We start from the raw sequence: 23,993 nt of genomic DNA on the forward strand, positions 1-23,993 counted from the left end.
CAATTTCTTCTGGAAGTCCAGGAGCGAGGAGACTCATCTCAACTCCAGGGGCAAGATATTCCAAAGGGCGGGCACCACTGCAGATTATAACTACATTATAATAACGTAAAACATATATAAGTGTATCTGTATGTCGTATTAAGCTTAGTTTAACAATTGTTCTGAAGTTGGGTATTACTGATGAGATGGTTGTATATGAGATTTTGGTGCATTCTCCAGTGATCTTATTTATATTTTATATTAATTGTTCCTAATGGTTATTGAAGGTTTGTTTTAATCATTGGTTTTATTGTACACTGCCAGGAGTCACATTAGTGAGATGGGCAGCCATATAAATTTGATACATAAATACATAAGATACTGCTTACAGAGTTAATTATAAGGATTTAAGCTCTCTTAGCAAAAAATCAGGAGTCTTATAGCACCTTTTCCGACTATCATATTTAAAAGGCATACAGGTAGTCCTCGCTTAATGGTCATTCATTTAATGACAGTTCAGAGATACAGTGGGGCTAAAAAAGTTACTTATGACCTGTCCTTGAAGTTACGATTGTCACACTACCCCTGTGGTCACATGATTGCAATTTGGGCACTTGGCAATCAGCTCACATTTACGACCCATTGCAGCACCCTGCAGTCACGTGATCACAATTGGTGACTTTCCCAGCCAGCTTCGGACAAGCCAAATCAATAGGGAATCATTGATTTGCTTAACAACTGCCACAATTCGCTTAACAGCTGTGGTGATTCGCTTAATGACTGCAGTAAAAATGGTTGTAAACTTGGGCCTGGTCACGTGATGCCTCACTTAATGACTGCATTGCTTAGTAACTGAAATTCTGGTCTCAACTGTGGTTGTTAAGCAAGGACTACCTGTATGCTTTTGTCTTGCCTTTTAATAAAATTTAGTAGTCCAAAAATGAGCTACCAGACTCCTCCTGATTTTTTGACACCACAGACTAACACATCTCTTCTCCTGCAATAGTAGTTGTTTAGTGTGGTTCGTTAATTTTAAGTCCTTTGCATTTTATTCTTTGTTACAATTTCTTCATAATTTTCAACAAATAGCATGCTAATATTGCAAGATGAAGTGGAGGAAGGTTTTGAAAGTATAGTAGATCATGCAAAAAGGTATATATTTGTTTCTTTAGGGAAATGTTCAGCTGCTGCCCTTGATGTCCTTGCCAATGTATTCCGTGATGAGCTGCTGCCACATATTTTGCCCCTTCTAAAAGAATTGCTTTTTCATCCAGAATGGGTGGTGAAAGAATCAGGCATCCTTGTTCTAGGAGCAATTGCTGAAGGTAAATGCATGTTTGAAGTTCAAGTTGTACTTCCGTTAATATTCGTAGTGGAAAAAAACTGATAAATCTAAACATAGTGCTTTACATAGAACACATCCCTGCTGCAAGGAATATGAGAATGAAACACGAGCAAGCAAGAATAAGGGAAGTGATGGCTTCAATTGTATGTTTTATAATTACACGTTAGTAAGATACCAGAGAGATAATCCTAAAGCTACCTGGAAGTAAATTTGAAAAAATCATTGTGGGTGGATAGGAGTTAAATAGACTCATTCTAAGTTTGTACAGATATGGAGCTTCTTAGGCATATGGAATTTCCATTTTAAATTAAGCTCCCCTGTGCCCCCCCCCCAAATACCCTCGTGAAGACTGTAAGTGTTAGAGATAGACAGCCAACTGTACATGGGTCCATGTGGCTCTTCTCTGCAGTTTGGCCACTTGCACTTGAGCTGCTGGTTGAAGAGCACAAAAGGGCAGGAAGCAGGTTCTCTGCAATGAGGATGAACTGGTACATGCGTGTGTGTATATGTGAGTGCATGTGCACACTGATGTATAAGAGTAAGAAAAGAATGAATTATGGGGGAGAAAAATGGGATCTTTCACTTGCTTTTGGCATTTTCCTCATCAGTACTGGTATCCTGTCCCTTATCTCTTCTAGGAATGTGCAAAACTCTCTGATTCAGAAATAAAATACTCAATTCCTCTCCAGACTATGCTTATTCCCAGTTCTTCCTGGCCAAGGAAAGGCTCTTTAACAATGGTGTTCCCCCTGGCTCCATTTTGTAAGAAAAGTATTAATTACTGATCTATACCAGAATTATATAAAACTTTTATATCTCCTAAATTGGAACGTAATTATTTCTGTTCATTTGAAACAGAATATTCATTGAAGCTCATATACAAAGATAGTGGGAGCAAGGTGAAAGGCTTGATAAATTACTAGCCTCTTGGCTGAAGAGTTGCGACTATAAAGGATGACCAGGGTAAAGTATATAATGGCTCTAAGTCAACAAATCAACACTTTTTTTTCTTTTTATTCTAAATTGTATAATGCTGAGTCAATTCTTAATAGTTTTCTACAATATAACTTTTTCTAATATTAGGCATGTTCAAGATGCCTTTTTTACATTTATCTTTTCAAGATATAATACCATTAAACTTATGAAACCAGTCCAGATGGTTGTCCTTTTGAAGTGTGTTGGACACATACTGAGTTATTTGCCCCAATAACTGTTTTCCCATTGTCCTTCAGTGAGATCCTACCATCTGTGCAAGCTGTCATCCAATTTCCTTTTTAAGTGATGATGCAGAAATATGGACAGTGGCCCCTACTCTGGCATTACAGACAATTATTTTTTATTCTCCAGCCAGCTCTATCTAGATTACTAACTGACATTCTGGATATACATTCAGAATAATTTAAATCAGCAGAGGTAGTCTTGTTGGATGCAGAAGAGGCCTTTGATATGGTAGAGTAGAAATTTTGAAACAAGGGTTTAAATATGAATTTCCTCCATTTTTATTAATTGAATCAATATGTGCTTCAGTTATTACAAACAGAATTGTATCTTCATCTGTTAAGATAGCTTATTATATTTATCACCTTTATCTTTTTTTTTTTTAATTTTATATTGGAACTGTTGTCCTGCCATTTTAGAAAAATGGAAGACATTTTGAGTATAACAATGTCTGGTCTTGAACCCAAACTATTATTGCCCTTTGGAATGCTTACCCTGGCACTGGGATTATTAGCAAGAAGAGAATTAATGTTTGAATTTGCATTCATTGGAGAGGAAGGGATTACAAGAGAGTAAGCAGGCACACAGTGGGTAATACACATCCAGGAATGCACTCGCATGGCCTAGCAGCTCTCTGCTGGGGAGGCAAAAAAGCCTTTAGTGTGAAATTGATTAGGGTCTTGTCAGTGTCAGGCAGCAGCCCCAGCCTGCTGGAGGGTTCTAATTGAGGTCATAGAGCTGAGCTTGTTAACATGTGGTTAGCACTTTTTAGGGAGGTGCTGTGCCATGAAGAAAAGCAGCTCAGGAAAATATAACTTGCTTAGGCAATCTCTACTCTGAGTGGTGGAGGGAAGGGGAAAAACAGGTCAGGCACAGGATAACACATACTGACTGACTGTAATGGTGAACACGTGACTGAGAGACGCTGCAAAGGTCATAAATGCGGGCGTTGGTCGCAAAGTTTCTTTTTCATCACCGTTGTAACTGAATGGTTGCTGTCCGAGACAGTCACTGAAGAGGACTACCTATTTTGATAAATTTTGAATTTTCCATACCACATTTAACAATATTATCTTAATATGATAAAAGATTATTAGATGAATTTGACTAGGGCTTATATATTCCATATGTGCTAAAATATTTCTGTGAGAATTTTAAAAAATGGATGTTTCATCTGTTTGAATTCATTTAATTACCTGGGAATAATTATTCCAAGAAAACTTTTCATGTATGCATGGGAATGTATCAGGTTCCTTATTTCAGATCAAAATTTATATATGTATGTATGTATATGTATATGTTTTAAAAAAGAATATTACTTCAAGATTGATATACAGTATTTGCTTAGCTGTATTTCTTTGCTAGTCCTTTTAAGTAGCTTGAGAAGACATTTGCCATCAGAAGGACAATCCTCTAGATTTTTCTCTATCAAAATTATGGCAGTGATGAATAATCATTTGGCATATATTTTTACTTCACATTCTCTAGAAAATTCAGGAAAACTGTAGGCACAATTAGAAAGGTATTATGTGATTCCTCTGACATCACGGCAGGGGCTTTCTTTTGTTAGAAATAGTTGTACTGTATTTCCAGCATTAAAGGCTGCATGGCACATTTGAAAATGTTGGGATAGAAGTAGCATTTCAGTCCTTATCTACATAGCAAACATACTGTGGAACAATCCCAACTTAAAAATTGCAGGTCAGTTATTTATTTGGAAGTATGGGCAAATAGAACAGCTTTTTTAGTTACAGTAGACTCTCGGTTAATTGGAACTCAAGCAACCAGCAGTCTCAAGCAACCAGCAGAAAAATCGAACTGGAAAAAAAACGGCACTCTCAAGCAACCAGCAAAAGGTCTGTATCTCTCTGCTGCCATCTAGTGGGCATTAAGGTTTCATAGTAACTCTCAAGCAACCAGAAACTACATTTATCTGGCATTTACCAATCCCCATGGGTGCCGGTTAACTGAGAGTCTACTGTATTTAGTTATTTACTTTTTAGATTTATTTTTTATCACGCCTTTATTATTTTGATAAATAACTCAAGGTGGTGAACATACCTAATACTCCTCCCTCCTCCTATTTCCCCACAACAGCCACCACCCTGTGAGGTGGGTTGGGCTGAGAGAGAGCGACTGGCCCAAGGTCACACAGCCAGCGTCATGCCTAAGGCCGGACTAGAACCCACAGTCTCCTGGTTTCTAGCCTGGCACCTTAACCACTACGCCAAACTGGCTTGAAGAATGTGGGTGCCTAAAACTCAAAATGTTCGTATTGAGTTAAAACATTTCTTGATTTCACAATTTTGTCTTCGATGCATTTGCAATGTCCGAAACCTCCCAAATTACTGTTCAGACTTGAAATGTGTTTTAGATGATTATATGACTACAGTATTTTTATAAACAATTAAATAGGACTAATGAGGACATCAATTATTTGCAAGAATTTGGATAAAGAATTGGAATAGTAATAGGAAATTGGTGGCTAATGATCTTAAAGTATATTAAATATGTTTTGTATGCTCCTAAAGTGAGACAAATTCAACAAAATATTTTATTTCACATTTATTGTCCACAACAGAAAGTTCAAAAGAGCACGTGTTGTATCTTTGAAGTGTAAAATTGGTAATGGTAATTGGTAATTTAATACAATACAGGCTTGTTCTTCTATTAGTCTGTTTTGGTTTAATATCAGTACATTTGACAATACCGTGTTACAAAAGTAGTGTGACTTAAAGATGTACTGTACTGTTGAATTATGTACCAAGAATTTGAAATTTATTGCTCTATGAAGAATTATGGATTTACTAAGGATAGGATACAAGAAAAAAAGATTGCAGTGTTGGAAATACAACATCACACCAGATTTATAATCTTAGATCAAATGTGTATATTCACTTTTAGTTTATGAACAGTCTTCCTTTTAATTTAATGGAAAGATTTATCAGTATTCTTTTATGTGAGCAAATTTAATGATATATGAAAGTGGCTAAATAATTTTATTGCTATATATTCTCTTTTTTTACTCCCTATTTTTGGAAATTAAATTATTTTTTCAAAAAACAAGCAGTTTCAGCAATTAAACAAGATTTTCTTTATTGTTGACTGATGTAGGAGGAAGAAAAGCAGTATATATGTACTTTTCAATTAACTTTCAATTGTTTTGAATTCTGTTTTATAACTTTTATATTGTGTGCTCACATTTTCTCTTTTATATCAAGTGAAACAATTACAATAGAAATCAGATTATACTTTATTGAGATATCAACTGATGACCACAAGATTAACTTGCATTATTTGGGTTTTCTCCCAAATTTTGAAATCTTGCTTTTGGTTTCCCTAGTTATGTACTACTTAAAATATATTATTGTCAAGCCCCATGTAGCTGGCAAACTCAAAACATGAGAATAACAAATTTCAGAAAGGGATCTTTAATCTTGTTTCAGCTCTAAACTTGAAAACTGTAGAAGTAAGCATCTAGATAGACTTTATAGCAGGCCAGTTAAGGTGGAGTCTCTTTGAAATGTTTCCTTCTCACAGTCCCTACCTCTGAACTGTGCTGCCTCTTTTCACATCCACTGAACTCCCCTGCCTGGTTTCCAGACTTCCTTACATTTATTAATGCCAGTCTCACATGTTGACATACATTTGTGATTAATATTAGCCGCAGCAGCAGCACTGTATGGTTGTCAAATTGTTAAACTAAGCATTTCTTATTCTTACAGGTTGTATGCAGGGTATGATTCCATATCTTCCCGAGCTAATCCCTCACCTTATTCAGTGCCTATCTGATAAAAAGGCTCTTGTGCGCTCCATTACTTGCTGGACTCTTAGTCGCTATGCACATTGGGTAGTCAGTCAACCCCCAGACACATACTTGAAGCCATTAATGACTGAGTTGCTAAAGCGTATCCTTGATAGTAACAAGAGAGTACAAGAAGCTGCCTGCAGGTAGGTCAGAATATAGAAATGCTTTCCATGGTTCTTAGGGTACATACTGAAGTCTGTAGTATTATTTTATTTATTTTTGTTGAGTAGCTCTTTTCTAGTTGACCAAGCTCCTTTTAAGACCATTTTTAGACTCTCTACTGTAATTACCTTTGTTTTTAACAGCTACATTGTATTTTTTTTCTAAAGGAATTATAATTTTGCTTTGGATCTTTTTCATTTTTTGTTAAGCATATAGTCGGATTAAGTATTAGGTAAATACCTATTTACCTAATAACTGTTCTAGCTATTAGAGTAAGAATTTATTTAGTAGAAATTTTCTAATAATTCCCCTCATCCACTGGAATTTTAGACTCCATATAGATTGTTAATAGATTTTTTAAAGGATTTGTTATTTTATTTAAGAGGGAGAAGTGTGTTCCTTCATTCTGTGGACTAATGTTTTCTTTTGCCTCTTAGTGCCTTTGCTACTCTAGAAGAGGAGGCTTGTACAGAGCTTGTTCCTTATCTTGCTTATATACTTGATACTTTGGTATTTGCATTTAGTAAATACCAGCATAAGAATTTGCTCATTCTTTATGATGCCATAGGAACTTTAGCAGATTCTGTAGGCCATCATCTAAACAAACCAGTAAGTATTGTAACTATTAATTCTAGATAAAAACTTGACTTTTTATTCATTTCTTCATTAAGCATTCATTCTAGAAAAATATTGGAGATTTCTTGTCCAACTTATTTACTGCATTATTTATGAATACTCCAATTTTTTTTTATTTATTTTCTATCCCACCTTTATTATTTTTATAAATAAGGCGGTGAACATACCTAATACTCCTTTCTCCTCCTGTTTTCCCCACAACAACAACCCTGTGAGATGAGTTGGGCTGAGAGAGAGTGACTGGCCCAAGGTCACCCAGCCGGCTTTCATGCCTAAGGCGGTACTAGAACTCTCTGTCTTCTGGTTTCTAGCCCATTGCCTTAACCACTAGACCAAACTGGCTCAAATTTTGCTTGCTTTGTGTTAGACTCTTAAGAGACATTATAAAATCTGACTTCAGACTTCATAAATAAAATGCTACTTTATGTATGTCTACATAAATTGAGGACTAAGTCCTCAAATGTTTTGTCATAAATACATATATTTATACATAAATGCCATTGCTTTGTCATAAATGCAAGGAACAAGGCTGGCAAGGCAGGAACCAGCAATTCCAAGATTAGATAGGGCCATTTTGTAAACATATCTTTCCTGCTCAGAGCCAAAAAGTTACTGTCAAATATCTGTTAATTCAGAAGTGTGGGAGAAGAATGCTAGAGTTCAAATTGCTAAGAATATTGTTGGGGAGGCACTCAGCTGTTGTCAATAAAGCTTTGTTTTTGTCTGCAATAAAGAAAAAGGGGAAAGCATTAGCAAATGATATCAATTCAAGGGAATCTATATAAATACTAAAAAAAATCTGATAAAGTTCTGTAGAGCCTAAATTCTATGAAATTTTTACTATCTGCAGGAATACATTCAGATGCTTATGCCTCCATTAATCCAAAAATGGAACATGTTAAAGGATGAAGATAAAGATCTTTTCCCTTTATTAGAGGTAATTGGTGCTGTTGTTAGAAATAGTTCTTCGATGTATTCATCACTTTATCACTTGTCTTCACCTTAGGATGACAACTTTTAACAGGGGATTGAGGCATCCTAATTCTGCATCCATATAATTAGGACTAAACTCCATGAAGACCTTCTTTTGACAAGACCTGATATGATTGCGCCATAATGTAGCAGTTCAGTGGATTTTCTAGGAAGTAGCCTCTAGTCAACCTGCAAGAATGTGTTTCTGAAGGATTTGTAGGATTAGACTGTAAAGAACCAGTGGGAGTTCCTTTGGTCTTGTATGTTCAAACATAGCATCATGATTATGTCCCCACACTGTTGTGAAGTTTCCTAATCTATGAATACATGTACTTATTTTATCCTTCAAAACTTGCCTTTTTAAACAGAATTAATGTAGCAAATAAAACCTTTGACATACTGTGTGATGGCACTCATGTTCCTTAATGTGTGTTCTTTGTTTCAGTGCCTGTCTTCGGTTGCCACTGCCTTGCAATCTGGCTTCCTTCCATACTGTGAACCTGTCTACCAGCGCTGTGTGAACCTGGTACAGAAGACTCTTGCACAAGCCATGGTATTTTTCTGTTACCAGTTTTCATAGCTTTAGAAAACGTAACTTCAGTGGAATTTAAACTCCATGCTTGATTATAACATTCTTTGATCTATTTGTAGGTTTGAGGAATAGAAGTAGCAAAAATTATACATTGTAATGTTGCACATTTAAATCTTTTAAACATTGTTTGATTGTGTCTTTTGTTAGTTGCATAATGCTCAACCAGACCAGTATGAAGCTCCAGATAAAGACTTCATGATTGTGGCTCTTGATTTACTTAGTGGTTTAGCTGAAGGACTTGGGGGCAACATTGAACAACTAGTGGCTCGGAGCAATATCCTGACACTAATGTACCAGTGTATGCAGGTGAGACAAATAATCTTACTCTCTTGCCTCGGGGCTGTTTTATTTTCTAAATAAAAAAACAAAAACTTGCTTCTTTCTTTTTCTTCTAGGATAAAATGCCTGAGGTACGACAGAGTTCTTTTGCCTTGCTAGGGGATTTGACAAAGGCATGTTTTCAACATGTGAAGCCCTGCATTGGTAGGTAGCTTAATACTGTAAGCAGTTACAGTAGGCTGAACTGCCACTCATAGTCATTGTGTTTTTTAATTTGGTATTATAAGGTCTTTATACTGTAAGTTGATAGTGATTGCTGGATTAATGGAAAATTGCCATAAATATATGTGTACAAATATAGTTTGGAATTCTTTATCTAATTTTTTAAAATATGTTTTTATTCTGCTTTTATTATTATTTTTTTATAAATAACTCAAGGCGGTAAACATACCTAATACACCTTCCTCCTCCTCTTTCCCCACAACAACAACCCTGTGAGGTGAGTTGGGCTGAGGGAGAGTGACTGGCCCAAGGTCACCCAGCCGGCTTTCATGCCTAAGGCGGGACTAGAACTCACAGTCTGCAGGTTTCTAGCCTGGAGCCTTAACCACTAGACCAAACTGGCTATAATTTTATTACCAACTTGCCATGGTGGGTAGAAATATTTTGTGGAATATTTGACTGCATAATTTCTTATCTAGAATGATGGGAAACAGGTGCTTGGCTCCTATCCGTTTCCTTCACATGGCCTTCTTTCTTCCTTGGCTTAAAGAAATCTAATTTAATACTGATAGTATTTTCTTCAAATCTGTCGAGTTTTCCTGTCCTCTAATCCATATAGCGATGTTTGTGAACTGTCCATTATCCTGCTGTGACTTATAATGTGATCTGAGTTGCCGTCTCCTGAACAATGTTGCGAACTTCTGTCCATAGTTCTTCTGGGACCCTATCTACTAAGTCCAGTCCCTTAAATCTATTCTTCACCTCCACTGCATATTCCTTAGGAATATTAGTGAGCTCATATCTAGCTGATCTGTGGGTCTTCCTTAATCTCTTTAGTCTGATCCTAAATTGTGCAATAAGAAGTTCGTGATCTGAACTACAATCAGCTCCAGGTCTTGTTTTTACCGACTGTATAGATGACCGCCACCTTTGGCTGCAAAGGATGTAGTCAATCTGATTTCGGTGTTGTCCATCTGGGGAAGTCCATGTATAAAGCCGTCTCTTAGGTTGTTGGAAGAGAGTGTTTGTTATGCAGAGTGAGTTGTCTTGGCAAAATTCTATTTGAATACGTTGCAACATTGTAATTGGGATATGGTTAGGGCATTTATTTGATTATTCTGAAATGTGATATTTCTTCTGCTTCTGGTATTCTGCTGTAGATTTATTTTTGTATTTAGACTCACTGTTGTATTGTGTGACTCCCATTCATTTAAGCTTCAGCTCATAGACAGATACCCTAACATTCTCTTGTAGAATTTGTTGGTACAATCCAGAATCCATTGTTCCTTCAGTGTTTGTGAGCCATTTGGATCCTGAGGCTGCAAAGCAGTCCCAAACCATGACATTCACACCACAGTATTATGTGATTGAGATGAGGTGTTTTCAGTGGAACGCTGTGTTTCATTTTCTCCAAATATACAGTCAGGACCAGAAATACTGGAACAAGGATAACTGTTTTGGCATTTGGCCTCTGTACACCACTGCACTGAAGTTGAAAGGAAACACACCCAGATGGGAGCAAAGTCAGGACTTTCAGCTGTAATTCAAGGGGTTTAACAAAAGTGGGACCCTAACCATTCAGGAAGTATAGCCAGTGGCATACCCCCCCCCCCATCCTTGGTGACTCATAAGTAACGGAGCAAACCAACATCATTACAAACATCGGAAGAGTTTTCGAAGCATCTGCAGGACAAAATTGCTCAGATCCATTTGAAGTTGGACTCTTAAGCGTGAGGCGGAGTCTGGGCAGATGCCAAGGGAGCGTACTTGCCCTGTTATATGGGAACAGTTTGATCCTGTTGGGCCTGAGGAAGTGGACAGTGTCCTCCAGGCTGTTAATGCAACCACGTGCCATCTTGACCCATGCCCTTCCTGGCTGGTAAAATTAGCCGGGGGGGGGGTGACTTGTGGTTGGGTCCAGGTGATGGTTAATGCATCCTTGAGTGAGGGGGTATTTCCGGCTGCCTTTAAGGAGGCACTGGTGCACCCCCTCTTCAAGAAGCCATCCCTGGACCCTACTATATTGGGCAATTTTCGCCCTGTCTCCCACCTTCCCTTTTTGGGAAAGGTGGTTGAGAAAGTGGTTGTGCTACAGCTCCAGAGGATTCTGGAGGAAACGGATTATCTAGACCCCTTTCAGTCAGGTTTCAGGCCGGAATATGGGACAGAGACTGCGTTGGTCGCACTTACGGATGATCTCTGGCGGGAGCGGGATGGAGGGAGTGCATCCAGCCTGGCTCTCTTGGACCTCTCAGCGGCTTTCGATACCATCGACCATGGTATCCTTTTGGGTAGGCTCAGGGGATTTGGGGGTGGGTGGGGTAGTTTTGTGCTGGTTCACCTCCTTCCTCCAGGGCCATTCCCAGTCGGTGGTGATAAGAGAGGAGAGATCCGACCCTCGACCCCTCCATTGTGGGGTGCCGCAGGGTTCGGTTCTCTCTCCTCTCCTATTCAACATCTACATGAAATCACTGGGTGAGATCATCCATCACCATGGGATGAGGTATCATCAATATGCTGATGATACTCAGTTATATATCTCCATCCCAGGTGAAGTAAGTGATGCAGTCTCTACCCTCTCCAAGTGCCTGGGGGCTGTGGGGGTCTGGATGGGGAACAACAGGCTTCAACTGAACCCTGGTAAGACAGAGTGGCTGTGGATTGACGGGCCCTCGGCTACCAGGAAGTTGTCATCTTTGGTTCTGATGGGGTGGCACTGTCCCATTTGGAACCAGCGTGGAACCTGGGGGTCTTCCTGGACTTGCGACTCCTGCTCAAAGAGCAGGTGGAAGTCGTGGCCAGGAGGGCCTTTGCACACCTTCAGGTGGTGCGCCAGCTCCGCCCATTCCTGGATCGAGATGCCCTCCGAACAGTCACTCGTGCCCTTGTCATCTTCCACATAGACTACTGCAACGTTCTCTATGTGGGGCTACCCTTGAAGAGTATCCGGAAGCTTCAGCTGGTCCAGAATGCAGCTGCGCGGACAGTTATCCGTGCTGTAAAATCAGCTCATGTGACACCACCGTTACGTGAGCTGCATTGGGTACCAGTTTGCTTCCGGATCTAATTCAAGGTGTTGGTTATCACCTTTAAAGCCCTGCATGGCATGGGACCAGGCTACTTGAGGGACCATCTCATCCCCATAACATCGACCCGCCCCACCCAGTCAGGCAGAGAGGGCATGCTGTGGACCCGATCAACAAAGGAATTTCATCTGGCGGGGTCCAGGAGGCGGGGCTTCTCTGCAGCAGCACCCACCCTTTGGAATATCATGCCCCCGGAGTTGAGAACGGGTTTCCTCACTCCCAGTCTTCTGGAAGAAATTGACCTGGTTCTGCCACCTTGCTTGGGATGGGGAGGGTAACAGCTCCACCTGGGGGTGGTTGGTGCCATAGCACCCCTATGGATCGGGATTCTATCTCCCCTTGGATTTAATATTTATTATCTTATTTATGTTTTTAAAATTGTGACTGAGATTTAGATGTTTTTATTACCTTTTTTATTGTAAACCGCGCAGATTCCCCCATTGGGGGAGAGGGGCGGTAATATAAATCAAATAAATAAATAAATAAAATAAGGATCACCTTTAATACCTGGATGAAAATCCTTTGCAGTCAATGACTGCCTGAAGTCTGGAACCCATGGACATGACCAAATGCTGAGTTTCCTCCCTCCAGATGCTTTGCCAGGCCTTTACTGCAGCTGCTTTCAGCTGCTGCTTGTTTGTGGGTCTTTCTGCCTTCAGTCTTGTCTTCAGTAAGTGAAAAGCATGCTCTGTTGGGTTGAGATCAGGTGACTGACTTGGCCATTGAAGAACATCCCACTTTTTTGCCTTAAGAAACTCTTGGGTAGCTTTTGCTGTATGCTTTGGGTCATTATCCATCTGCAATATGAAGTGGCATCCTATCAGTTTGGTGGCATGTGGCTGAATCTGAACAGAAAGTATAGCTCTATACACTTCAGAATTCATCCTGCTGCTTTTATCTGCAGTCAGGTCATCGATAAACACCAGTGACCCGGTTCTATTGGCAGCCATACATGCCCATCTCGTAACACTGTCTCCACCATGTTTGACAGATGATGTGGTATGGTTTGGATCATGAGCTGTTCCTTTCCTTTTCCATACTTTTCTCTTTCCATCATTCTGGTGCAAGTTAATCTTGGTTTCATCAGTCCAAAGAATCTTATTCCAGAACTGGGCAGGCTTTTTTAGGTGTTTGCTGGCAAAGTCTAATCTGGCCTTTCTGTTCCTGAGCATTACCTGTGGTTTGCACCTTGTTATGAATCCTCTGTATTAACACTCATAAAACCGTCTCTTGTCTGTAGGTGTTTACAGTGACATGCCTACCTCAAGAGCATCCTTGACTTGGCTAGATGTTGTGAAAGGGTTCCTCTTCACCATGAGAAGAATTCTGCCGTCATCCACTTTATTTGTCCTCAGTGGTGTTCCAGGCCTTTTGCTGTTGCTGAGCTTGCCAGTTAATTCTTTATTTTTCAGGATGTTCCAAACTTTTGTACTGCCCACTCCCAATTTTTTTGCTATCTCTCTGATGGGTTTATTTTATTTTCTCAGCCTAATGATGGCTTCCTTCACTCGCATGGACACCTCTTTGGACCTCATGTTGAGAGTTCCAGTGAACAGCTACCAAATGCAAATGTACCACTCAGAACCACCTCCAGGCTTTTTATTTGCTTGATTGGTCATGGGGTACCCAGGAAACAGGCCACACCTGGCCGTATAGCTGCTTGTCAGCCATTCGTTCCATTACTTATGAGCCACCAACGATGGGTGTGTGTGTGTGCCACTGGCTGTACTTCCTGAATGGTTAGTGCCCCACTTTTGTTAAACCCCTTGAATTACAGCTGAAAGTCCTGACTTCGTTCCCATCTGGATGTGTTTCCTTTCAACTTCAGTGTGGTGGTGTACAAAGGCCAAATGCCAAAACAGTTATCCTTGTTCCAATATTCTGGTCCTGACTGTATAATTTTTCCATTCATGTCTAAAAATTACACTTTGATCTTATCTGTCCACAGAATATTGTTCCAATAGCCTGCTAGATCATCCAGGCAGAATTTGGAAGTTTTCTGGAGAACAGTCTATGCTCACAGATATTCTCAGAGTCATACAACTCTTACTCAGTGTTTCCCTGGGATTTATGAACAGTTGGCATCAGACATGACATCTGAGAATACAATTGGCGTGCTGATTCTTTGCTATAATTCTGGGATTTGAGGGGAATCTCCCATAGTATTGTACACTTTGAACACCACAGAGCTTTCTCTTGATCAGGACCAAATTCACCCCAAAACATGTGTGTTGTGAAGAGCAAATTCCAGTAGTGGTATTCAATGGGGAGGCCTACTCAGACTTATTCCTAATAGTCATCTGATTGATTTGTACCTACAACCCAATTTACTCCCTTAGACTGATTACCCAAGGGCTTCACATACAGTACTTTTTCCATACAAACAATGAATGTTAGCTCAGTGTGTTCAATAACATGGACCAATGACATGGTCCATTATTTTGGATGGTTGTTAATCAGAATCTTACAGGATTTGGATGAAGCTCTGATCACAGTGCAGGTCACAGTACTGATTATAAGCAAGATTACAAATAATTTTTAAGAATTACAAGCAGGATTACAAATAGGTTTTAAGAGTTCACCAGCTTTCTCTTACAATTATACGTATATAGGTCATGTGTTCAGGGAGGTTTCTGGTAGAGATGGATGTACTATTTTGCTGGCACTTAATTTTTTCTTGGCAATAGAAGAGTGAAGGATGGGCTATTTGAATTGTCACATGTCAGTTTAGTTCAGAACCTCATCTCATTTAGGTGAGAATAATGAACTATTAATTTTTCTTTCAGTGGAAGAAGGTATCCCAAAAGCTTAGTTGCTCCTCTCACTTGTTCTAGTAGGTATTTGTAAGAGTTGGTAACAGTTGCTAAGTGAGATTGAACCCAACTCCTCCTTCCAGTTGAGTTTTTGCCTGGCTCCAGTGCTCAGGACCATTGAAGACTGAGAAAGGAATAGGAATTAATCCAAGCATACACACAGTGTACTTCTTCCATCTAGAGTGATGTTTATTGCCATAGCCAAAGTAAATAATTTGTACTTATATTTCCAGTTTACAGTAGTCTTATCTCTTTAATGGGTGTGTGTATCTTAATTAAGGAACAACATACAATCTTGTTTGTTATTTTACAATGCTTTCTTGTACAGTAATTACTTGACTGTTTTCAGTTGGTCCCTCCCTTATCCACACAGTTTTGAGACCTAATCACTGAGCTTTGTTACATTAACGCTTTCTCTAAACAGCTTTGCTTTAATTTTTCTTTCCTGCTTCTAGCCTTTTCTAAGTTAAAGAGGAGGAGTGGGGAGGAGAGAAAAATAACCCTTTGCCAAGCCATCTTGGAAAGCCACGCTTAGTCACACATCTCTGTTCTATCGTAGCTTCTTTTCTCTGTTGCTCAATTTTTTTACCAGCTAGTGTGCTCTGCATTTCTTCCTTTCTGATTCTGCGTACATCAGCTGGGTCATCAGTTCCCCATCCCTTCTCTGGTGATCCTCTCTTCTTTCCTTCAGGGACTGCAACCACCCTGCTTCTTGATACAAGTACCACACGTCCAGTTTACACAGAACCACACAGCAAAAAATAAAAACGTCCTTTGTCTGACAATCCCCTCATAGAAATCTTGCTTTTAAAGGTGGAGGTGATTGCTCACAGGTATTCTAATAAAACCAGGAGTTTTCTAGCTGTCTACAGGGCACTTCTCATGCATTTGGCAAAAAAGACAAAACTCCAGCTTGAGACAGATTACAAAACCGTCATAATCAGGCAGCTCACTTTGTCATAAGGACTCTGAGGAGCTTCACCTTTTCTTCTTTGTATTTTATGGTGTTTTTTTTAATGGAAGGAGAAAACAGTCAGTTGTGACTGAAGTGGCCTATTGGAAGGCAGGCAGGCAGGCAGGCCAGCTGATGGCAGGAGTTCTAGCTGGTGTGATCATTCTGAGTGTTGGTTCTCCCTTCTTGCAGCCTCAGGGATCCTTAATATCCACATGATCAGTCTGGTCTCTGCCACAGTGGATCCAGTCAGTAGCAGACTTGTCTCTGATTGGTTTTCTTTATTTCTGTATCATTTTCCAGTATGTCTCTACCCAGCCATTTTGCCTATCCAACAGAGAAACATTTTTTTCTGTTGCTCTAGGTATTGTTACAAAATTTTGTTAGTCCTGCCTATTGCAGCAAATGGAAGGAGCAACCCAGTTTCCAGATATTTTCTGTCCATTTTAGAAAATGACTATTCATTGTAAGCCCTGTGTTCCCTTTTCCTCCAACTCAGTTTTTAAAGAAAAATACCCTATTGCCATTAATGGTGATTAATATTTAAATCTCAGTGTTTACCCTGTTCTCTCATGTCCAAAAGCTTATATTTCCTGTTGGATTGCTACTTGGTGGTTCCTAAATACCTATTTTGATCAGATTTAGAATTTTCACCTACTACCATGCTTCTGGCTAGAGCCTAATAAATACTGTGCTTGCTGCACTTCAGAAACTGCTGTTGCATGTGTTAAAAAACAGTTTCCTATGACAAAAATAGCCACATGTCCCTTAGATTCTTAAAAGAAGCCCCTTGTCTGGAAGGGAGATTAATTTTAATATATTCAGTTATGTTTGCAATAGACTTTCCAGTTCTGATTCTGAACTTTTTTGGTGGGGGGGTGGCTTTATAAATATGGGGGGGGGGGTCAAAGTGCCAACTGCTCAAGAGAGCTTTCTGCTAAAACTGTATTATGCTGAAGTTTTATGTTAAGTTCAAGCAGAGGAGGAATTTTGATGACAAGGCTTATTTTGTTCTTTTCAGCTGATTTCATGCCAATTTTGGGAACCAACCTAAACCCAGAGTTCATTTCTGTGTGTAACAATGCCACATGGGCAATTGGAGAAATTTCTATTCAGATGGGTGAGATTGGCTTGTTTTTTTAATGCTAGTTTGAATTTTCAATTGAATAGACTTTTCTTTGGTCTTGTAGCCAGTTATAAATTCTGTCAGCTATGTTAATATGCCCATAATGAAAAGCATATTTTAACGAATTCTTTGTGTGTTGTTTTTTCTAGGTATAGAGATGCAGCCTTATATCCCTATGGTCTTGCACCAGCTTGTAGAAATCATTAACAGACCCAACACACCAAAGACTTTGTTAGAAAACACAGGTACCCTACAACTGAACTGTTTTCAGTAACTGAAGTTATGTAGATAGCTCTTTTAAAATATATTATTCAAGATTGTAGGGAAATTTCATTGGTGATAAACACAAGAGGAACTTTAGATCTTTTTCAATCCAGTTTGTTTAATAAACAAGTCCTCCCAAATTAATTAATCAGCTTCAATGGCTTTTGCTTCTCTGATGTTGGGATTCTATAATTGAGCAAATGAGATGTTCTGGAAATGTGTTGGTGGGGGAGGGATCTTCCATTAATGAACAAGTTTTCAAGAGCGTTCCCAAATGAGTAGTAGGTTTGGCGCAAACTTGGAGCTAGGGTAATGAATTCCCTACAATTGAGACTAATGGGAAGGTATTTGTTTTGCATTAAGAAAGAACAAATTTGTTTTTCCTTGTCGTGCTGGAATGAAACTATCAATACTTTGGATGAGGTTGTCCAGAAATCTCCCTTCCAGTAAGGTTGTTTTGTAACAGGGTGTAAGATCTCAGAAATTTTAGCTAAATTACTAAAATCTGGTTACACTTACACTTAAAGTAATTTGGTTGACTTCTTTTTATACGAGGTAAATTGTCAGTTCTTTGCATGTAGCTTACTTTTGAGGCTTCATAATTATAACGGACAACAGGATGAAGCCAAACAGATCTGAGTGGCTGGACATTATACATTGTGCAAACATACGCTATTTGGTTGATGTATGTTATGGCATTAGAATTGAAGGAGGCTCTAAAATGGAATTGATCCTTGTCCTGTACTTGTGGAACATATTTTTAACAAATTCTCCAGTACTCCAGAAAATTCTGCTTATCTTTGTAGCTATCCATGTCTGCGCTGTAGTCTGATAGCAAGACTATAAATGTACATTTAAAGTCATAATCTGTTATAGAAATAAATGGTTATCAGTTTCAGTTTAGACATTGATTTTTTTTCCCTGACTTTTAAGGATGTGGGTCAAGTTTCATTCTACGTATGCTTGTTAAAATGTATAATGGAAAAATGCAGTGTAGCAGTACATTTACTTCTGTAATGAAAATGAATTATACTTGTGATTTCACATCTTAGAAGTATTGTGCTATCCAGAAAGAGTTTGCTAATAATTTAATCTTTTGGAACAATCCTTCAGAATGAAAGAAATCTTCCAAGCCATTACAGGGAATGAAAACTATGCCCATTTTAAACCATCTTTGGTGCACTGGGTTTCTTTTAATAAAATGCAGAAGTTAAAGGAAATCATTTTCCTGAAAATTACACTTAAATTTTCTAAAATGGATACCCCAGACATACTATATACTATAAATAAATGTTGAATGTGTTGCACATTAGATTTGTTGTGGGATATTCTGCTAGAATAATAGAATATCTGAAATCACAATACAAAATTCATAGATTTAGTTATGCTGGCACAACATAGTATTACACAAAGTAAAAATACCTGTTAAACATAAGATACGTGACATACACTTCTTCTCAGCCAGTATATAAATTTTGAGCAATGTTACTCTAAAGAAGTTTATCCAATCTGGTTTTTTGAAGGAAAAAAAACAACTTGATTATTAATATCAAAGTTTCATGAACAGCGTGATTTTAAAATAAACAAAGCTGAATATTTAATTTTAGCCCTATAGTCTTACATAGAAGTTTGTCTTTTATAGTGTTGGTATATCCTACACCAAATCTAACAGTGAAAAAGAGCATCATCAGCTTTACTGCATGTGTTCATGAGATTTGTTCACACAAATGCCTGTTCTGGAGTGTTGCATAATGTCTTTTAAGCATAGGCTTCTCTGCTTCATACAAATCTGCTGGATTTTAGTATTCATGTAGTTTGCTTCAAATAATCCTTAAACATACCCACACTTTCCCTTTTCTGAAGAATTGCTCTGTGAGCTGAGAGAACACCATTAAAACAGGTTTATGGCCAATCTCGAGGCAAATTTTCATACTTAAGACCTGAAAATGTTTAAGCAGAGCATTAAAATTATTTTTACATTTTGTCAGATCTTTAGTTTTGAAACACTTCTTAACAGTGATAAATGATGTAATAATATCAAATAAAACACAGATCTTAACTGTGAGAAGCTATATGTGTATTGCCCTCTTTCCTGTTAAATTTAGTTTTAAATAATAAAATAATTAGCATTATGAAATGACTTTAATCACCTCTGATCTAATGCTATATATTTGGATTTTAAAATGAATATTTATCCCTTTAAATTTTAATTTGAAATATTACACGGAAAGATTCATTAATGTTAACAGACATGTTTGAAATGCCCTGAATAGAAATAGTCACAGATTAAACAGTATTAAAATATTGAGCTAAACTAATCTTTTGATTTTAATCATAATTTTGGTGTTCTCTCATTGGCTTAATTCCTTTTTCCTTTATTTCCCTGCCCTCTGCCAAACAGTATGCCACATGTTGCTGCCCCTTATTTTTAGGGGTGGTAATGAACAGCACTGGTGAAATCTTATGTTTATTATCATACACAGGTTCTGTTGGTTTCTGTTTCTGAGTTATTTGTTGTTTTTTCTTTATTTTTCTCCTTCCCCCCTCATTTGCTCATGTCTTGGTTGGCGTTTGGTGGTGTATAACCGTGATTGCGTTACCTTAGCAATAACAATTGGTCGTCTTGGTTACGTTTGTCCTCAAGAGGTGGCCCCCATGCTACAGCAGTTTATAAGACCCTGGTGTGTATTATTCAATCTTTTTTTTATTCATTTTTCTTCACTTTCTTTCTTTCTTCCTTTCTTTCCTCTATTCTCACTTCTAGATATACTTTTCAGTTGGTTACAAATATCACTATTCTTAATCATTGCCAACCATGTGACTAATCTTGTCCTATCAGGTTTGTGAGGATTTTAGCAGTACTGTTGTGTATATATTTCATGTTGTGGCTAACAACTAATTGATGCATGGGATAAGATTGTCACATGCTTGATGTGTCAAAGCTTGATTATTAAAAGCATTTAAAATCCACCAGAATGATAATATGCATGCAAATAGCGTAAAACATTAAACACCGCATTACATTACTTCAAATCATTTGCAATTTGACTTGCTGTTTGAGATACATGTTTCTAGATTTGTACCAAATTGCTTGCTTGCTGCTGTAACACGTTAAAGATGTCATGTTACTGGTACATCATAAACTTTATATTGGTGCAGTATATACTGCTTTTAGTGACAGACACTCTCATTCATATATATATATATATATATAAAATTTATATTAATAGAAGTATTTAATGGAATACAGGTCACGTTCAATGTCAGCTGTGCAGTTCAGGAAAATAGCTGATTTAATATTGACAACCCTTAGGGATTTAAATAGGACTTAATATACACAAAAGTAATGTAGAAAGTATGTAAGATTAATTACATTTATGTTGCTTAGTCTTTAAGGTTTTTTCACTGTGACACTTATTCCATCAAATACTATTAAAATTTAAATTAAAAACAAAAACAAAACTAAAGCTTGGTTCTTTATTGTATTAGGTGCACCTCTCTGCGAAACATAAGAGACAATGAGGAAAAAGATTCTGCGTTCCGTGGGATTTGTACCATGATTACTGTCAACCCTAGTGGAGTAGTCCAAGTAAGTCTTGCATTGGTCTTGATAAGAAAGGAAACTAAAACATCTCTTTACTTCTGCAGTTACAAATTTATTTTTTTTAATGAGCTAAGTACAGTGGCAACACTGGAAGGCAACATCCTAAATTAAAAATAAATTCTTGAGTCCTGCAACTCAGTTCTGGAATTTTGATAGAGAACTAAGATTTAACTCTTAAAAAATGGTATTAACCGACAAAATACAATATGTATCGGTAGGCTGCTGCTTCTGTGACTGTTGATCTGTCCCCAAATATAAAGGTACAGGTAGCCCTAGTTTAGCAACTGGGACCAGCAACTTGGTGTTAAGTGAAGCAGTCACTAAGTGAAACTGCGACTGTGCTTACGATCCTCAGCTGTCCTTTGCTTTACAGACCTGTGAAGGCCATAAATGCAAGGATTGGTCACAAAGTTACTTTTTCATCACCGTTGTAACTGAACGGTCACTGTATAAGGCAGTTGCTATTGGAGGACTACCTGTATTAAGAAAAATCTAAGAGTATCTAAACTGTATAAATCAATGAAAATTGTGTTAATTGTGTAAAATGAAAACAGTCTCTGCCATGCTGTTACTTGCAATAGTCAGGTTCCAAATATGCTTTATTTTAAAATCTTCAACATGAGGACGGTGCTTGAAGTTTTAAAATTCTTTTATAGCAAGTTCTCTACTTAATAAAGACGCTAGATCTTACATATGCTGCATGTTTACATAATTCTCTTTTAAAAGAAGGTTATCAGCAAATAAATATCCAACTCCTTTTATATGTAATAGGAATGATATTCTTAAAATTATTTAATAACTTATTAATAATAAGTCTTATTATCAGACTTTTATGTTCCATTATAAGTTGGGCATTGCAAAATATTTTGGCTTTAGCTTTTTGGCTTGGCCACTGATTATTAAAACTTTCTTATAGCCAGGAACTGTTTTTAAATTTTTGTGGCCTAATTACATAGAGAGAAAATTGGAATTTAAACAGTAATAGATAGACAAGTATGTGACATGCTGATGGTCAGAACTCCCCACTTCTTCAGGATGTGGGAATAGTTGCTTTGGGGCTATGAAGAAGGGAAAGGTGTGTGTCTAACCTCTTTCCAGTAACTCTGTTAGTCATATCTTCTCTAATGTAACTGATACATTAAGGGAACTAAAAGTCATCCTTTTTTCTCTGCCCCCCCGCCCCCCACCGGTAACTTAAGGAGATAATCATTAGTAATAGTTTATATACACCAGATCCATGATCCAAATCTCCTTTCCCCCAGTTGCCTTTTTAAAGTGAGAGAAATTGTGGGCATTATCTGAACTAGGCCAAAAGGGAAAATAAAATCAGTTCTAAATACTATATTAGCTTGAAAGGAGGACAGTGATTACTGTCAAGAGTAAAACTGCCCAGAGTCCCTCTTTGGGGGAGATGGGCAGTAGCAAAATTTGAAAAATAAATAAATAAATCCGAAATTTAAGCCAGTCTTCCAGAAATTCTGTACAGTTGCCCAACTTTCCTATTTTGTCAGCTTCAGGTTGTCAATTCCAGCTGAAACCATTGTTAGTGCGTGCATATGTATTGTGTCTGTGTGTGTCTGTGTGTATACGAATATATGACTATGTGGATGCTGGCCAGAGGTTACATTGCAAAAAAGAACTGTGGGACAACCAAAAAATAAATTGGTATTACTTGAATTAATAAGCACTAATTAATATTACCTGTAAAATAAGGCAGTCTATTTGTAAAATTGATTCCCCTGTTACACTATTGTACGCAGTTTTTTCTCATTCACAAACCATTCTGTGTCTCTCATAAATATTCACATATAAGTATGCACACATTCCTGCATGTCCCCCTCCTTCCTCCTAGGAGAAATAATGAAAATGGAGATGAAGAAGATGGAGATGCAGTGAAAGGAAGTTGTAGCTTTAGGAGAGAAGGAGAAGTAGAGAAAAAATGGAGATGGAGATGATGGTGGGTAGGGAAAGAAAGAAAAGAGAAGGGAGGGACTAATTGCAGAAAGCTCAGTAGGCATCAATTACTCAGACTCTGCAAATATCAGTTAATTTAGACTGCAAGCATCAGTAAGTCATGTCAGCAGTAAGTCATGTTGAGTTCAGTGGCTTTTTCTCCAGGTAGGTATGCTTATGACCTAATCTTGTTCAGTCATCAAAAAATTCTGCAAAAATCTCCTGTACAAGGGAAAGCAGAGGAAGAATTTCCTAACCATAGAAGGTGAGCACCTGAAATGAGGCAGACAAGTAGAGCGCCCATGATCAGCGCTTCATTCTCACTCGCTGATAGCAATGTCCACATATAGAAGAGGTTCTCAGTCCATGGATTTCATGCATGTTCCAGCGTTTTCACTCAGTCCCACTTCCAAAGTCATTCTTTTGGGAGTAGGAACAAGACAAACTCCTCCTCCTATCTTCTTTTCAGGTAAATAGAGTAGAGCAATTGCATTTGTATTGGTTTGATGTCAGTGGAACTTACTTCTAGATCAAATGCCTCAGACAGCAACAGCACACTTTTCCTACCATGAACTATTAATGCACATTCTAAATTAAATCCAGCTATTTATCCTGATGAAAAATATTGTATGGATTCCATTATCCCACTCTTTGAAGAAAAGAAGCAGATTGTTCATACAAAGGAGCTTTTCTACCAATCTTTATTATTACAGTCACAGACCAGAATTACCAAAAAAAAAAAGTACATTGAAATGCGTTACCTGGCAGGGGAGATACCATGATCATGAGCTTTTCTGTATTTCTTCTTCCTGCAAAGAACTGAAAGGGGCAAGCCTTATTAGCAAGCAGAGGAACTTGGTGTTTCCATGTCTCTAGGAAACTGTTTAATTGTTCAGGAAGAATAAGAGTTCCACAAACTGAAATCTGTAATACTAAGAAAATACCTCTTTGAATATTTGCATAATCAAATATGATTGATTAA

At 37.9% G+C, this 23,993-nt stretch overlaps 1 protein-coding gene across 2 annotated transcripts in view; it reads left to right on the forward strand.

The window, feature by feature from the left end:
• TNPO1 (transportin 1) overlaps positions 1 to 23,993 on the forward strand; it is a 58,663-nt gene that overhangs the window by 23,668 nt on the left and 11,002 nt on the right. Inside the window, exons 12-22 of one of the 2 annotated variants that reach the window (XM_063295502.1) lie at positions 1,152 to 1,304; positions 6,268 to 6,493; positions 6,950 to 7,121; positions 7,999 to 8,085; positions 8,566 to 8,673; positions 8,860 to 9,018; positions 9,108 to 9,195; positions 17,086 to 17,184; positions 17,340 to 17,435; positions 20,060 to 20,135; positions 20,944 to 21,043. In XM_063295502.1, coding sequence (XP_063151572.1) covers positions 1,152 to 1,304; positions 6,268 to 6,493; positions 6,950 to 7,121; positions 7,999 to 8,085; positions 8,566 to 8,673; positions 8,860 to 9,018; positions 9,108 to 9,195; positions 17,086 to 17,184; positions 17,340 to 17,435; positions 20,060 to 20,135; positions 20,944 to 21,043 — 1,364 coding nt within the window. The remainder of the gene's footprint in view (positions 1 to 1,151; positions 1,305 to 6,267; positions 6,494 to 6,949; positions 7,122 to 7,998; positions 8,086 to 8,565; positions 8,674 to 8,859; positions 9,019 to 9,107; positions 9,196 to 17,085; positions 17,185 to 17,339; positions 17,436 to 20,059; positions 20,136 to 20,943; positions 21,044 to 23,993) is intronic. The other variant, XR_010067345.1, reaches the window with a different exon arrangement.

Source organism: Candoia aspera, chromosome 2 (assembly GCF_035149785.1).
Source record: "Candoia aspera isolate rCanAsp1 chromosome 2, rCanAsp1.hap2, whole genome shotgun sequence".
In the NCBI taxonomy this organism is placed as follows: domain Eukaryota; kingdom Metazoa; phylum Chordata; class Lepidosauria; order Squamata; family Boidae; genus Candoia; species Candoia aspera.